The 17,902-nt window shown below is 36.4% G+C and overlaps 1 protein-coding gene across 2 annotated transcripts in view; it reads right to left on the bottom strand.

The window, feature by feature from the left end:
- Nucleotides 1-17,902, bottom strand: part of LOC139115973 (dyslexia-associated protein KIAA0319-like) — a 75,332-nt gene that overhangs the window by 35,782 nt on the left and 21,648 nt on the right. The window contains exons 2-4 of one of the 2 annotated variants that reach the window (XM_070678452.1): nt 15,542-15,859; nt 2,167-2,334; nt 760-1,029 (exon numbers count right to left, since the gene is read on the bottom strand). In XM_070678452.1, the coding sequence (XP_070534553.1) occupies nt 760-1,029; nt 2,167-2,334; nt 15,542-15,859 (756 nt within the window). The remainder of the gene's footprint in view (nt 1-759; nt 1,030-2,166; nt 2,335-15,541; nt 15,860-17,902) is intronic. The other variant, XM_070678453.1, reaches the window with a different exon arrangement.

The following is a 17,902-nucleotide window of genomic DNA, read 5'->3' as shown; positions in this document are numbered from 1 at the left end:
AAAAAATCGTAATAAAATGGCCGCCTGGCGGCCATATTGGATCATATCACAAAACAAATTGACGTGCATCTGTATGACATATGAAGTAATCCTTGTACCAAGTTTGAATGAAATCGCTCCAGGCATCTCAGAGATATCTGCGTGAACGGACGGACGGACGGACGCACGCACGCACGGACGCACGCACGCACGCACGGACATGACCAAACCTATAAGTCCCCCCGGACGGTGTCCGTGGGACTAATGAGTGCTAGGTAGATATGGGAGATTTTGGTAAAGAACAACATTACGGTATAATGAAGCAATGTAAGATTTTGAATACAAAAATGTGTAAGCTTCACATAATGAGCCATGTGTCTCTAAACACATGAATTAGAAACTAATCACATCTGCCTTTTTCTGAGGTGTGCAACAATGGCTCAATTGGAGTAAAGATTCACTTATATAAAGTCAGGTAGATTGTGAAAGTGCACCTGCTACATGTAACTATGTGGGAGACTTTTTCCACTAGTATGTCCCACCAAAATGGAAATGGGAAATTGTTATGTGCTTGGCTAGTATATGAGAGAGAGGACTGATTTTTCATCAAACCTGGGGATGGAACATCAAGGAAACAAGATTTTGTTCTGGTTACAGTCAAGCCAGGGAAGAAAGTAAGTGCCACTGTGGGACAAATGTTAATATCTGTGTTAATTCAGTGCTAAACAGTGAGACGACAGAACGACATCTAGATATGTCAATCAAAAATGCAGTCAAAACCTGATTCTGTAGTTGATATCTCGCATGCATCGGTGTTAGGGTTCTGGTAATAGCCACGTTTACATTTGCATACGCCCGTGCCGTAAAACAGTTCAAGGCAGTACTCGTTAGGGAGGCATGCTGTTTGACGGTCGCAGAAATGCAGCTTGGATTTACTCTGCCCACCCTTGTTGGGTGGTTTTGTACGGGTTTTCTGGCTATTTTTGAAGTTAAAATTGTTGAAATCGGATTCATAGTCGCTGGGTATTCCGTACTCGATTGCACCGAGATCTGTGAGATAAAATGTTACCACAGGGGAAAATGATGAAAATATAAAACCATGATCAGTTAATACAGAGAGGAAAGAGTATAAATATTGATAAAGTCATGCACACAAGGAACGATACAACTCAGTTTTATGAGAAACACAGACATCCCTGTGGTGTTTCTAAACCAGCATGATGCCCTCGATATTTTGTGCCAGTTTTGAAAATTTGCGGGAAATTTCCAACTCTGAGACAATTAACTAGTTTCCTGCACTACAGAAAATCATCATGCATCAGAGAGACATTATGCTGGCTTAGAGAAAATACTAGTCTGTTTATTTTTACCCCGAACCAATCAACTGTTGAACACAATTGTTTTCATTCACACGCAAAGAATGGTGTATTGACCATGTTTATCAGTTATTGTATAAAACATAAACACACCAAGACAATGCATACGAATAAAAAAAAGCACCATTTTACCACGAGGACTTTACACCTACTGGTATGAGAAACACAGTATCAGAGAAGTTGACGTATTACGTTGATTGATAATTTTCCAACAACAATGATCACTATCGCCAAACACTGATGTATTGTTGGCAAAAGATGAAAGGTATACAAGACTTGGACAAGTCGCTATGCAGTAATCATGATTATTCACTCTTGCAATTGATGAAGAATATCCCAGTAACATGCTAAAGATTTCAAATTACTTTGTCGAGATGATTGAAGAAAGGAAAATTCATTTTTCAAAATCTTTGACATAAATGCAAATCCTTGATAGTTTGCGCAATCCTGTCCTAATTTCTTAAGGAAAATACTTCTCATTTATGGTATCATTGAAATTATACACAGAATCCTAGAATTTACATGATTATTGTCTCCTTGTGAACTATTGGTAGTGTGTATGAGTGTGTGTACACTCTTTTACAGCCCCTTGTAGGCTATGCAATATGGCTGTCTCATCTCCTGCCCCTAGTGTAGTCTGGGTCAGCAGGCTGGTACAGCCAGCCTGGCTGCATTGGTCTCAAGCCTGGCTTGGGCAGACTGTTGAGGGTACATTTATAGTCTGTAGGGCATTAATCAGAAGCTGCAATGCATAGCAAACTGGAGGCTGTGAGAGTGTCTGATATCCCATTGATTAAATTTGTTGACCTACCAATGCAGGCATCTGATGAATCTCTTTCATAACCTTCAACGCACTGACACTGATAATTAACATTCCCTTTTTTCCCTGTGACGCCGATACATTCTTCATTCTGTGGACATGGTTGGTGAGTTTTCGGGTCACATTCTGAATTCAGATTTCTTGGTTCCACAAATGATTCTGTTGACAGGAAGGAAAATTACAACTATTAGCATTGATGGTCGCTCTGCTTTGCTCAATACTGAAATAATTGTGCATGCTTGTGAAAAACCATGATTTCCCTGCCGAGCTTTCTGAAAGCCTGGTAGATACACTGTATGGGAGTACCACACATGTATGCAACACGATATACATACGGTAGGTGTAAGCATTTACATGAACACATGTATGTGTACAATGTGAAGGGTGTACACGTTGTGAAGTTTTGTAAAATGATTTGGATTTCTGCAGTGTGCAAAAAAAACTTTTGCACCATAAATTTTACTTCTTTATAGCGATGTGTGAAACTATTACAATGTGTAATTGAACATGATTATTGAATATATTATTTAACCCCTGGCACCTCTGGTGTATTGCATATATGGCTAGGATTGTGATTCATGTGATAAGAAAATATGTTTCTCAGTGTGGTTATAACGCCTTCTAATTAATATTTACTGACAACTGTCTCAACGAAACAGTGATATACACATAGTTATAGTGTATGCTGTAAATTCACATCAGACCTACGCAGTTTATTTGGCGCTTTATAATCCCCAAAACACAAAACAGCCATATAGTGAACACAATACAATGGGTATACAGTTTGATGTCATGTCTACAACAAGCTATAATCTAATGATTCCATGAATGGTACTATACTACAGTACTCTGAACTCCATTGAAGACATAACAGAGTTCACAGTATTCCATTTGTTGCTGAAAAATTACATCATACTCTTCAAATCTTCATAGCATGGCTAGCATGCTATGCATTACATTGATGTATTGATGAGTACAATACACTCATTATTACAAGAATCAATGTAAATATTGTATCAGGTAAATATAGACCGTGGTAATATCAAATGAATACTTCTTTCTCATGTCCTGCGTACCCTTGGAGTGTGCTCAGGACACCAGTGTGGGATTGATTTGTTCAGTCACAGTCTGTATGAGAATTCAATTTTTGAGTGATGAATGCTTATTGGTCATTCTCTTGTCCAATGCACCTTAATTGGCGAATGGGATGTCGTGTAGTGTAAAAACTTGAACTATGGTGTGGGCATGCACTTTGTAATGAAATGCATTTTTTATTCCTCCTTTGAAGACAACTATATTAGCAGAGACCAAAGTGCTATTTTAATATGGTTTTTATGTTGACTAATTCATCTCAAAGTAATAATTATGTAACAATATGACAGTTAAAGCTATGAGAACAAAACTTATCTGTATAAACATGTTTTGTACAGTATTTGATGTGAGTGAATGTAAACCACCGATAATTTCACTATGAGCAATATGACATAACCTAAAGAGGTCATCGATGCCAATGGTACAATAAATTACAGTGTTTAACTACATTTAACAGCAATTTTTGCTAGTAGTAGAGGGACATAAGAAAAGCAATCCAAAAATACAATGATCTGACATGGACTGTTGGGGAATTTCAGTTTCACATTTGTACCTTATTCACATATGAAAAAATTCCAAAATACATATAAGATATTCCTTTTCACTGTCTCAGCCAAATCGGTTGCAAGATTCTCTATTTGTCTCTTAATCTTTGAAATCTTAGGTGACCTAAGTATAGAATCTGAATGACATAATTCAGGTGGGTTTTTTTGTTGCAGAGAAAGTGATTTCTGTGCTAATTAACCAACAGCCTATAAAATCCAACTATTGCTAACGGTAACTTTTATGATACAGAGGGTATATTATGTGGTCCAGTAACCCTTCACACATCAACCACATCTGGGTTTCCCATGATGTAAAACACACAAAGGAGTCACGACCATATAGCTGTATCAATCAAGTTGTGTAGAACAGTATACAACATATGGACACGGTCACATGGTATATCAGAAATTCACATGTATCATAGTAATTAATCCCTTCCTCTTTCAAAAGATTATTTTTTGTCAATCCATCAAACAGGACAGTAGATTTCAATGATATGACCGCTGCCAGACAGCTCAGCTTGATATACATAGTGTGTCTGTGTATCGCTCCTCAATTGCTAGATACCTATCAGCATATATAGTGTGCTATGAATTTGCTTTTCATCATATTAATAGGCTTTGATACCTTTCATCATGAAATTGGATCAAACAGCGCAGTTGAGTCAGTATAAATTCATATGCGTATCACATAGAGGATCATAGTGTGTTAAACATGGATTTCACTTTTAACTGGTACACCATAATGTATAGGCATGTGAGATTATTATGGGCATCAACTGCTGTTTCTCCACTTGCGATGGGCCTATCCACTATTTAACATATCAATCCACATTGAATTGACTCATTGTCATAGGTATATATACATATTTGTACACTGACATGGATACAGTGCACATATGTACACAGACACATGTGACAACCCACTATGCATGCCTGCACATACAATATATGCATACCGGTACATAAGCACGCACAACTGCTTTACAGTGTTCAACGCCAAGTAATTTGTTTTGTCTATATATATATATATATATATATATATATATATATATATATATACACACACACACAGAGTGAGAGAAAGAGAGAGATATATATATGTGTGTGTGTTTGTGTGTGTGTGTGTGTAAGAGCAAACTGCTTTACAAAGCAGGTGCAACTTAAACACAAACACCATTATAGTATTCATATATAATATACTGTATAACATCTGAATGCAGGTAAGACAATACAATATACTGGTACAGGTTCATCCATCATAATGATAGTCAGGCCAAAACACTCTCTCTCATACTGGTATTAAACATCATGAATACATATCTAATAGTTGCTACAGTGAACACAAACCACAAAACTTACTCATCCAGCTGATACATGGGATAAATGCAGCATGCTAGACTTTTGAAAGCTGCTTGTGATGTTTAGGCCTTTTAAATCTGCTCCATAACAACGGAATGTTTGAGATGAGTGCTCTTGTGCCTTTGGCTCTCTGTTATGGGTTAAAGCTCCATAAGCTGTTACAGTATCTTTTGGTTATTTTTTCAGAACTTTTGTTTTGTGGTTTCCCTACACTTTCTGCATTGAATCCCTAAACTGTAATTTAATGCCAAGTATTTAGCATATCAACACAACTTATATGAGTATAATCTCCATTGTTATTGTTGAAAATTGTATTCAAGTCTGGACTAGAATTCATTTGTAAAAAATACCGTCAATGACGCTGTACCTTCTCTAATGTGTGGCCAGGTCAGGTAATTGGTTGTTGGCATGGAGTTATTGGTAAATAGTTGATGATGTAGGGGCATGAGGTGAGATATGGACCCAAAGAACCCAAAAGATGATTAAATACATCAATCAAAAAAATTCTAAGCTACAGTATAAACTGCCTAAAGATAGTCCAGTGTGGAAAAAAGGTTAAATAATTCAGAAATAAGAATTAACAGTCCAAAATAATAATGACGCACTTCCCTACTGACCTGAGTGCATGTGAAATACACAACCTGGCATCTGTAAATTAAATGTATACCAAGTGATCATTTTAAGTCACTTTTAACTGTTTTTAAGGGATATTCCAAAGAGTCCTGTGGAAATGATGAAAAACGCTTATCTGGTCTTGTGTTTGTAAAACCTCATGGCTGATAATTGTCATAGTATTCAAAAGAAATTGAAAGTGAAGAAATTACTGTTTTTAATAGGCACATTTTCATTGAAATACATGACCGTGTAAAGAATATATGCTAAAAGTGTTTAAGAGTACATTTCTTTTCAAAAAATAATTTAATCTGTGACCAAAGGATTTGTATTCTTTGAGTTTACAAATTCAAACATTGCAATTTGTTCAATCATCTTGTGCAGTGCAAAATTTATAAAATGACTGAAAAATAAAAAAAATTGGCAGAATTACAGTCTTTGTGATGTAAAATCATGGGTTGACATCACGATAATTGTTAATCTGTTCGAAGTACTTTCTATAATTTAAAAAAGAAAGTTCATGCAGAAAAGGTAACATATATTGTCAGCAATGTAGTGTTAATTTTGACTTTACATCAAAATATGCCTTTGCTGGATACCAAATATGTAGGGCGAAATATTAAAATCAGCCGTGTTCAGCAAAATCCACACAACAGCATTGATCCTTTTCTAATTTGATTTGATTTGCTTATGTTATCCTTGTATGACAGTCAGTACAATATGGAACTTGAACACAACACAGTGAATAAGTATGCTGTAAATGAAATGGTGTGGGTGCATCCACATGCAGCAATAGGTGTGCCTTTGTCTCTCACCCCTCATTTCCAACCTGTCCCATCCCTGAAAAAATAGTTTGGTCTTATATTTATAATGTTAATAATTTCTGTATTTGTTAAAATGTGCGCATCTCAAAAACTTTTGATCATAAACATTTTCATTGTTTTTTATAGCTGACCAGTCAGTTAACCTGTTTATTTTGAATATTTGCACATTTTTTCTCAGTATTTGACATTTTCAGAATAGCTTCTTATTCAATTTGTCATTTTCCAAAAGTTAAAATGCTCCTTTGTGTGGTCGAGCTTTCCACAAGCATCAATGTTGTACTTCATATAGGAAGGTCTGCCTCTAGAGGGCGGGCATCATGAATAGTGTTTGTTAGTTATTTCCTCCACATAAACTTCTGATTGTACTGTAAACATTGAACATGGCCGACGTCCGATTTTCCTGTCTAAAACTTTCACTCATTTTCGTTCATATGACTCTGAAACTCCAGGAAACTATTGGGAAGAAGAGTTATCTTGAAATATTGAGGTACTCGCCGATATTTTGCAAAATTAAATGAGAAAAAATGCAAGGAAAATGCCGACAGGCTTACACAACGACCGTTTTCAGACTCAGAGGCATATGATCATCTGCAGATTATGCAACAGGCCCATATCACATGAGGCCATGAGGGGATATCCACGCAACTCAGTACCAAACACTAGCGCACACAGGGTGAGCAAACACAAAGTGAGTACCCCTAACGTCAGCCTGTAATAGATCGTAGTCAACTAAGAAACCTTGGAGAAAGGCTTACATGTAACACTGTGCTATGCCACTAAGTCCCTTTTGATTTTTGTCACAGCTCAAAATCGTTCTCCTACACCTCAACCTGAACCATGAACACCCCCACCAGTTTATGATATGACCCATCACAATGGCATAACGTCAACGGATCTTGACAGACGGAAGTATTGACAGACGGAAGTAGTTGACACCAGCATACTGGTTTTCAACTCTAATACCTTCTCTGTCTATAAATAGACACGAGAAGGTAAACAATAAACAGTGATCACCACACACACACAAGCTGTGTTGACAAAAAGAATACTCAAAATTTCAGCACGACAAACGCATCAGGGTCAGACACAGTAGTTGATATACAGAAGCAGAATACTGAAAAACTTGCCACAAGTTACAGCTTATGTCCCTTTAATTTGTACCTATTCAATGGTACTTGCCTGTGACACTGGCAGTAATCAGTGCTTCTAGCAAGGTAGAGTCTGCAGTCTAGCAGACCTGCTGTTTTATAGCCCCATTAGCTGTGTCTCTTTGTATTTTTTTTGGATAAGATCATTTGAAATCAAATACAACTCTGAAAATGCTTACCAAAGTGTGACCACAGAACGTTGTTCAACATTGGTGACAAATGCACAACTTAGGTTTTAACAGCTAAATAATTTTAGAATTGCAACCCAAAAATGGCTGCTACATATACCGGTAGATAAGTTTCAGTGTGTGAATTTAAATGACCAAATCCAACACCAAGGATTGGAAAAGCAACATTTTCCAATTTTCCAACAATATGACTTAATAAAAGGAATCCAAAGCGTCCCTCTCAAGATGGATAGTATATTTTAACTGAGTAAATGCAAACAGGTACAACTAAATGGGGCTTCAACAGTAAAGCTCTCTTGTATGTATTCTTCCCTCTACACACTTTAAAAGTCTTTGATACTATTACTACTGTACTGCCTGACACTCAAATTGCTCACAGTTAAACAAACCAAATACCACGTTCCAAGCAAGGATATCAATTGCAGTCAGAACTACACAACACACATGTACAGAGAACCTACATGCAGACACTCATGAATGTACAGATATCTTATTCAGCATAGACTACTGTATGTAGAAAGCATGCATGTTATTCCATGAGCAATCACAAGACACAAGACAGAACAAAATAAAATTCAACACACATCCACTGCTTGAGGTCAACACCTGGATGACACTGCACACAGAATAAAAACAGTTCCTTCTCCAACATAATTGAAGAAAATGCCCAGCCTATCAAACGAAGACCTAGCAATTGAGGTACTATCCACTCAAGTCACTGTACTGGCTTTTTCTGTGGCTTTCTCATTCCCCTGGGAGCAGACTCTCAATCAATTGGATAAGTGCCGGACGTGCACTAAAGCTTTGTTTCTGTCAACGTTGTGATTTGTGAATAAATGAATAAAAAAAACAAAACTGCACATACACAGGTAAACAGGGCTTGATTGATGGCACTGTTAATTAAATGAGTCTAACATTAAAATATTCTGGGCTCATTTTAGTAATTGTGACATCCATCAAGTAAGCATTGAATCCATCAAAAGAAAAAGAATTTTTACGATGCAATTTTATTTCTGATTACATTTGGCCTGGTTCAGCTTTCTCATTTACCTGTACTGAACGGCGTAGATTATGGCATAAGCTAAATGACTCGACATTACAAAGTTTTTCCTCATCAAACCACCAAAATCTCAGGTAACCATGGTAATCTAGCTACCCCTTAGCCATAGAAAGATGGGGTAAAATGTCCAAAATTATGTACCAGGATACAGTATAATCATGAATTCTAAAGGCTATTCAAAATATTTCTATAACTTAATCCAAACTTCTTGTTTTCTATTGCAACTTACAAAGGTGGGTTTCTTTTACTATACACAAAATGTTTACCATACGCTGGTTATCTTGCATTAAAAATATCAGGTGAAACTAGAATTACACAAAAATTGCTTTAATTTTTTCTTTCAATTCTTTTTTGAAATCCAACACCACATCATTCAACAATGTATTGCTGAACAACTGTAGAAATGAGTACATAATAGGGTGATTCCTGTAAATAGTTTTTAAATATTTACCAATGGCAGAAAAGACATTACAATATAAGATCAGAAAAAAGATAGTCTCTCATGCACATCAATAAATTGTAATGTAAGGTAGAGTGTAGTTGATGGCCTGGTATTGGTTGTTGCCCTCTATGCAGACATGATAACCGCTAGTCTGTCTTTTTCCTATCATGGGACCGTTCATGATAATTCATAATATCTTCTGTGCAAAGATTTATTTTCCCCTTTGTAAAAAGATTGTTACTTCTGTGCTATATAAGTTAAAATATGAAATGTGACCCCTCTCAATGTCCCTATCTGTTGAGGTTAAAAACAAATGCCCTGTGCGTAATACTCGCTACATGTACCAAGCACTTTTCTCTTTGAAAATGATATTTTATCATACTGCCATGAGTCTCTGGAATTCCATGATGTCATCATGGGAGAGTAGCACGTTTTCTTGTAGGTATACATATTCTCCTATTATTATACTTGCTATACATACTGTTCACTGTACTTCAACCTTTGTACTCTCACGGATACAGATCGAACTACACGACTAGAAACAATTGAAGCATGATGAAAGTCCGACACTCTACACTACAGATGTACTTTTTCTACAAATATCTATATAATCAGCAATTATTATCATTTCTTGCAAACACCCCCCTGGCGTATTTCTCACAGGCATTCTGAAAACAGGTTAATCGATCACAGTGGTACACAATCCTATTTTGATAAGGAATTTTTCCATCACAGCAGAATTTACTTGCTCATCCTTATCTTTCTACTGTTACATTTAAATACAACTCAATAATTCATCATGACAAATATCGTACATAATAAAGTTGTTGAAATTCACAAATGCTGCCTCTGTCCGTAGTAAAACTGTGAACAACACAAAGAGACTGAAAATTTTGTGAGCATTCTAGATTCAAAGTTAGATATCGGGATCATAAAAATCCAGCAAAAGTAAAATATTACAATTTTGTGTAATATCATGAGAATTTTAATGAGCATACTTACTGAACTGAACCATGATGTAAAGACAACACAAACACGATCTTTTTCTTTTAATTTTTTTAAGGACAACATTTGTAACTGATATTTTCAGTATTTAGTTTTGTGAAAAAAATGAGGTTCCCTATCCGTCTCACTAAAGTGTCTTGAAATTTAAAGCTTTGCAAGGACACACAATGTACTGTGTAGAATTTGTTATCGTTGACTCATGAATTTTGATCTGGACTATAACTCAGTTCCCATAACATCGGACGTTGCACACATACAGACTGTATATTATAATTGACAAGCTAAACACCATGCATTGACATGATTTTAGGGGTTGACCATGAAACTTCATTTTACTGATCGAGTGGGACAAAAATAGTGGTAAATTTGCTCAAAAGTTAACACTACAACAGAGCTTTTATAAATCTGAAATTGTTGTACGTGTCGTCTGCTTCTTGCTCATGACATCTTATTCACTATCTTAACTAACTTTTGTTCTAAATTGCTTTCATATTAGAATAATTTTGAGATTTCAAAACTGAACATCCATACTTACTATTGATGGACACAGCATGGATGACTTATTAAATCAAATTTAACTTGTGGGAGACAGCACACATGTTTAGACTGCAAGTTCACTACACATTGAGCATATGGGACTTCCAACTAAATTTTACTAAGCTATTGTGAACTGCTATACCATTAGAGAAAGAGCTAGGATTGAAACAAAAATATGTTCAGAGTAAGACGTTTCATTTTTTTGAAGATTTGCATGCATTTCTTGCACTGGTAAAAATAACACTCGATGTGTTTGATTGTTTGTGGGTGTGCAATAAAAGCAGTACCAGAAACCTGGCTATGACAACAAATGACATCATAACACATTTTATGATGTCATGACAGCAGTACCAGACACTTAGCTATAACAACAAATGACACCACATCACCTACTGATGATGTCATACTGGCAGTATGAAATCACCAGTGTTTGATATGATGTCATTTGTTGTTATAGAAGCCAAGTTAGGACTGCAATCCATATTTTTAAAGAAATTAACTGATAGGTGATGATGTTATCACGACAATTAACAAACAAGAGAACTAATATTGTGATTAACTGACACAAAAAAAGGACAACATGAAAACAACAACGCCGCTACTGTAACAGTAGATTTCACGATAAACAAATAATCCTACAGCATGGCGCTTCGATCTGATTAAAGCAGCATGACACTTTTCAAGACATGTGAGAGCATATGCACATAAAGAGGATTACCAAAATGTACACTGTACTCAAACAGAAAGTGCATTTTAAGTGCGACAGCAAAAACCATACAAAAGCTGCTCTCTCATAAGCATATTGCAACGGCTTATCAACTAAACAACGAATAATACTTTTATCCAATGACTCATACACATGTGATGATATTGTCTGCAACTGTCGTTTACCGGTTTGATGGTTGGAGAAATATTGCTGTTTGCAACCATCTAATATCATTATCACAGTATTAGCGTTTTTATATTGACCATCATCAAATTCATCATTAACCCCTAGGCAGCTGTGAATAGATAAGACCAGGAGACAGTTTCAAGCCTTCACCTTTTAAATCAGCACATTCATTTGTGAATCCAAGACTGGACAACTTGAAAGATAATGATTGGAGAGAGAAAGTCATGTGACAATCACAAAATTATGGATTTTCTGACCATTATCTACCTACTGTTTTAAAATGATAATAAAAAAATGTTTCTTTTAAAACATTGTGTGATTTTGACTTTCTTGACTCACACAAAGAGGTTCACGAAATAATAAATCACTGATGTTTGGACGCCTATATCTAAATGATACCTTTACCAGTGCAGTCTATATGGAATGGAACTGTCCAATCGAAGTCAGAGCAAACATAATTTTCTTCTGTAACAGGTCTTTTGCCTGGTAATTACACCAGTCATCATTGTACCCCTTTAACTGTTTTTTTCTGGGAACTGAATGTACAGTGGCTGAGAATCACCTGTTTCCAGTCTAACCACCTGTTACAACTATAATGACACCAGCACTCAGCTGCTATTAAAAGTGTGTAACGAAATGCTCATTAACATGTTTAATTGACATCTGAAATACAGCTAACAGAACAACATCTGGGCCTGGGTTTTATATGTACTGCTATTTTCCACACAAGCATTTCTGGTGTAAAAAGTTCATATGCATTGTTGATGGTGTTTTTGCCTTCCATTCTGATTGAAATAGTCACCTTGTCACTACAAATGTTTGGTATCACCCTGTTCTCACAGGCAGGTGGTTGCAGAACTTGAACTTGAACTTGGACCTGGCGTTTGTGATGTGCTTGCATTTGTAAAATTTGTGGAGATGTACGAGGCAGAAAACAGAATTTGTCAAAATTCAACTTTGCAAAAGAATGATTCCTGCTAACTACCGTTTCAATCAGAATATTGGTGCAAGAAATTTATCACTTTTGTATGCACAATTTTGAAAAAGTTGTGAAACATTTCAGGAAAGTATGTATTTTTGAACACTAATTTAATTAAAGATAGAATTGTGACAGCACATGGAGTTAGTCTAATTCACATGTCTGGTACAAAATTAAAGCAGGTGATTACATTCACATTCAATTTAATCAAATTCAAATCACAAAGCCGGAATATTCTGACAGCACATAATAAAGGCATAGTACATGAAGTAAACAAAACCATACGACTATAATTTGAATTATAATTGACTGAATAGAAGTATAATCAACCAATGTTGACTTCCAGTAGACTTGTTCAGACAGGGCAATCTAGGCAGTTAAATAATTTTTCCAGAGAACCAACAAGAAGTCAAGAGCACCTGTTCACAGCTGAAAAAGTCTCAAATTCTGACCTTGGATTTGAGGTTATTTGGTATGAATAGGTCCACAAATAAGAAGATAAATATCACTTGCACAATCAGTACAAATTAATTCTCACTACCTTAAATAGCTTTTCTAGGGGCAAACTCCATGATATTGAAATGCATTGTGGGTAAAAAGTCAAATTCTCACCAAAGCAAGAGTTTGAGATAGTGATCTCACGAATACTTTTAATGCAACTACAATCTTTTTCTTGGCAAAAAGTTCTGTTTTGTTTGTGAAACTAGCTATTAAAACTCATGCATTTTTTCATCTTTTTAGTCATTTCCAGCATCAAAGTCCTGTATAACCTAAAACTTTACTTAGACTTCTGTAACCTTGTGCATTTTATGTGTAGAAATCTACCTTGTTGAAAACATGGTTGACTGCCTGAGACTTCTATGACTCACTTAGGTGGCAAAACTGTATTTAAGGTACCGAGAATTCAAAACAACCCTCATTTGTCACATTTTTTACACTGAGTTCAGTTCTTGGCTGTCCAAGGCCTGTGGCACCTCTAGTTGTCAAGGTAACACATCCACATTTCTATAGCATTGTGTAAAGTACAATCATGAAGTATTGTAATGTCAGCAATACGCTTTCATAACTGTGCATTGACATAGCACAGAGATTTATTTAACTGCAACGGTCAATTTTCTCTTTTGTAATCTGGAGAGGAAGGGGCAAGGTGTGGTACTTTTAAATCAGATGCTACCCTCCTGTAACTTCAATGCTATGTATTCTGCCAGGATACATAACTCTTGTCCAGCACTAAGTACAACCACTGATTAAACAATGCAAAATACTTTACATGAGAAATGCCCATTACACTTACAATTACCATGTTAAATTGTGTACAGTTCCCCAGTTCGGCAACACAAAAGTGGGGTTATTCTAAGGTAGCAGAGTTGATGACTCATAAAACAACTCACTGACAAGAAGTCACTCTAGTGTAACAATAGGTCAGCAAAGTGTTTCCAGCATAGAAGATGGACAAAAGAACACTTTCTTGTGCAAATACAAATGCACATAACGTCAGGACAACAGGGCTCCAGGGTCTATGATAGAACTCAGATAGCATTGTCACACAATGTAATCTGAGTCTTACTGTTTCTGGAGATGGGAACCACCCAAAAAAGCTGAATCATCATTTTGTAAATTTATCTATCACACTTCAATCCTACATTTCACTAGCCTGAGTTAAAACGGTAAACTGCTTTTGGTAAAAAGTTAACTTTTCGATGGAAAAATCTTAACCCAAAAGAAGTGGCAATGCAAGGAACTTTAATTACCAATCATACACATTGTCTGAGAGATAACACACTACCGCTGTTAATTGTGACTACAAAGTTTACTGAACTGTAGAAGTTCATTACCAACTTATTCATCCCTAAGGGCAAGAAAAACAGGTCAACGTTTTCCGAACTTAGAACAATAGGGATAGACTAATGTTTGTAGAGGATGGGGTTATTGAACACAATGTGCCTAAGGGACAGATCTTATCATTCTAAAATTTCTCAAATACTTCTAAGATTTACCGCGTGTAGAGGCTCATTTTGAAGCTCATTGAGTAAGTAAGGTTTTCAACATCATAGTTATGTGAAAACAGAAAATTTGATTTTTCCTTATAGAGTTAACAGACGGCTGGCAGCCATTTTGAATTCAAATTGGTAAATCTATGGTAATTTGTTTCCCTGGTACCAAAATTTGCATGGTGACCCCTAATTTCATTCTTGATTTTGAAAGAGAATGGTTTGAAAGTTTCATTGAGGCAAGTTTGAGCAAAAGTTCAAGCCTTTCACTTTTGAGGCGCACACTACGTTAATTAACATTATGTTAATGTGCCTCAAATGTGAAAGGCTATTATTAGGCAAAAAAAAGATTGTTTCTGGTCACCGCGCACGTCATTTCAGAACCTGTGCGTCATGGTTGTTTTTTTGAGGGTTACATACTCATCAGTTCAGCTATCCTTGATATCCCTGTTTGCATGTCCAAAAATGCCAGACAGAAAACGGAAGTATTATGCAGCCAGTGATAAAAGACAATAACTGTTGCATCAATAGTGCCAAACCAGCATTGTTAGGAATACAAAAGAGAAAAGGAAAAAAGTAAAAAAAAAGAAATGAAAAGAAAACCACGTCACTGCATCACTTTTGCTGACTGTCAAGGACCAGAAACAAATTTTTTTTTGGCCTTATTGAATGGAGTGAAATTACTTTACCTTGTGAAAATGATGGTGATGCTCGGGCAATGAAAGCCATGTGGGTTCCCTGCACTTTCCCTTCTATGGGCATGCAAGCTTCCCTGCTGACACAGTCCAGAGTGTAGCAACTACCTTCAAAGACATAGACAGCATCACACGTGTCCTCCTGACAGCAAATCTTGACACACTGGGATATGACGTCCTTGACGTCCAGGGGAAAATGCACCCCGGGCGGTGATATCTCGGGCTGCAGTGTAAATGTGCCGGCGTCTTTCCCGAATTGTGGTACCACATTGTCAAATGTTTCCTGAGTGATGCAGTAATTTTTACAAAGTCCTTGAAAACAAAAAATAATGAGAAAATATTGGAGATGATTAATCATTCATTGATCTTTACTATTCCTTGTTTTCATAAAAGAATATAGTCCAGCAACTGTGGGCTACATTTTGCGGATAGTTGGCATAATATTCAATGAAACTGCAGTAAAATTATCTGTATTAAAAATGTGAAATTTCAAATGCAGCCCCAGCAGTACCATATAATATTGCATGACTGAATACACAAATTATAGTCATCATAGAATTCATTTGTTTTTAACCTGTACATGTTATGTAATTTGCAGTAATATTGTTTTTAGGACAGACACAGATTCTGCTGGGCCAAAACTAAAGAAGAACGCCACTGATATCCAAGACTAGACCACTACCGGTAATATCCCAGACTAGACCAAAGAAGATTAAATGATTGCTAGCGGCTTAGCCCTTTATCCCCATGTCCCTATAAGGTGATATAACCATCCCCTGGGAGGCAATGCAGACAGTCCAATCATGAAGACAGTCAGATTGGGTATCAACTCAACCTTTAAATTGTTTGTTCTCTTGTAAAACAGGCTTTGTTACATGCAACTAAAATTCTTGAAGCCACATAGGCAAGTCTAGTCCCTTTATGCACTCTTGCATCTCAAAATATAACACCACTTTGCAAGCTTGAAAACCTGGCCAACATTTTCATAGTTACTCACACAAGCCAATAACTCTGTTATTTTATGTGGTGGGTTTGGACAGTTGAAAATAAATGGGTTCAACAGAATAACCATTAAATAAAGTTAGGGAGCAACTTTGAATCTTTTTCCTGTAGAACCATATTCATCTCCCTTGTCTGTGTCAATTTATCTATGGACATATCATGTCTATTAATGTCTTTCATCAGTACCCACTTCCTTTCTGCTGCAACTAACAAAAGAAATTCCACCAATGCACTGAGACAATTAGAGTGCATGTTATTGTGTGTCATGTTGATGAACTTGGACACTTCTGCCTAACCACGCATGTAGCATTGACACTGAAAACTGCATTTAATACATTTCATATGGTCATCAGCTGGTAACATATCACAGTAGTCAGCTACACTGGGTTATCTATAATTCAGAATATGATTTCAACTGAAACTTGACAGCATATTTCAATAAATTCTGGCTGTGGATGTGGTGTTCCTTTGACTCAAACTGCTCAAGGAAGTTGTAATAATCATAGAGGTAATAGGCAGACACAAGTGGGGTAGAGTAACTGTGGCTGATGTATTAATTTTGATGTAAGAGGAGAGAGGTCTCTTTCCAAGAGTTTGCCTCTGTCAAAAGAAACTGTCTGGGCAAACTTCTGAATCACAAGCAAGAGAAGTGTGTATGTCTACCATGCACTTCTGGTTTAACTTGTCTGGCTGAAATCTGTACACGTGAACTTATATCACTCTATATATAGGGCAGAACCAATACAACCCTTCTGAAATGGCACAAACCATCCCAAACGCCCATTAAAAAAGTCTGATATACAGTATGATGTACTGGTACATGTACTTACATATGGAGACACGTATGAAATCGCAAATTTCTAGTATGTGCATATGTACTAACGTGTATCACATATACAATTATCATGATATGCATTTATTTCACAAGAATTACACAGTAGCTCCACTGCTCCAGTAAATATGACGATGACTATCCTTTCATTTCAGTCTTTTCCTCTACAATCATCAGGCGTATAAAATGAACATTGAGGAAATAAAGTCATTCCAATCCAAGTGAATGATTCCCACTATTACCCTGTACTAACAGTAAGTTCAGTTGTGGTGCATTTATGATTTTTCTCAACCATTCTATAAGATTGTTTGGATTAGGCAATCAGACAGGCCCCTGAGGCAGACACAAGCTCTTCAATAGAGCCAATCACGACTGCATGTTTTTTTTACCAAATTATAGTATCACATGGGAGACATGTTGGCTGCTGTCGACAGTGAGACACAATTTATATTTGAGGTTTGGATTGACTGTTAGTTCCTGTTTGCATATCATACATGTGGTATGTTTGTTGGACAACACAT

Source organism: Ptychodera flava, chromosome 17 (assembly GCF_041260155.1).
Source record: "Ptychodera flava strain L36383 chromosome 17, AS_Pfla_20210202, whole genome shotgun sequence".
Taxonomy (NCBI): Eukaryota; Metazoa; Hemichordata; class Enteropneusta; family Ptychoderidae; genus Ptychodera; species Ptychodera flava.
This window is presented reverse-complemented; position numbering and strand designations above follow the sequence as displayed.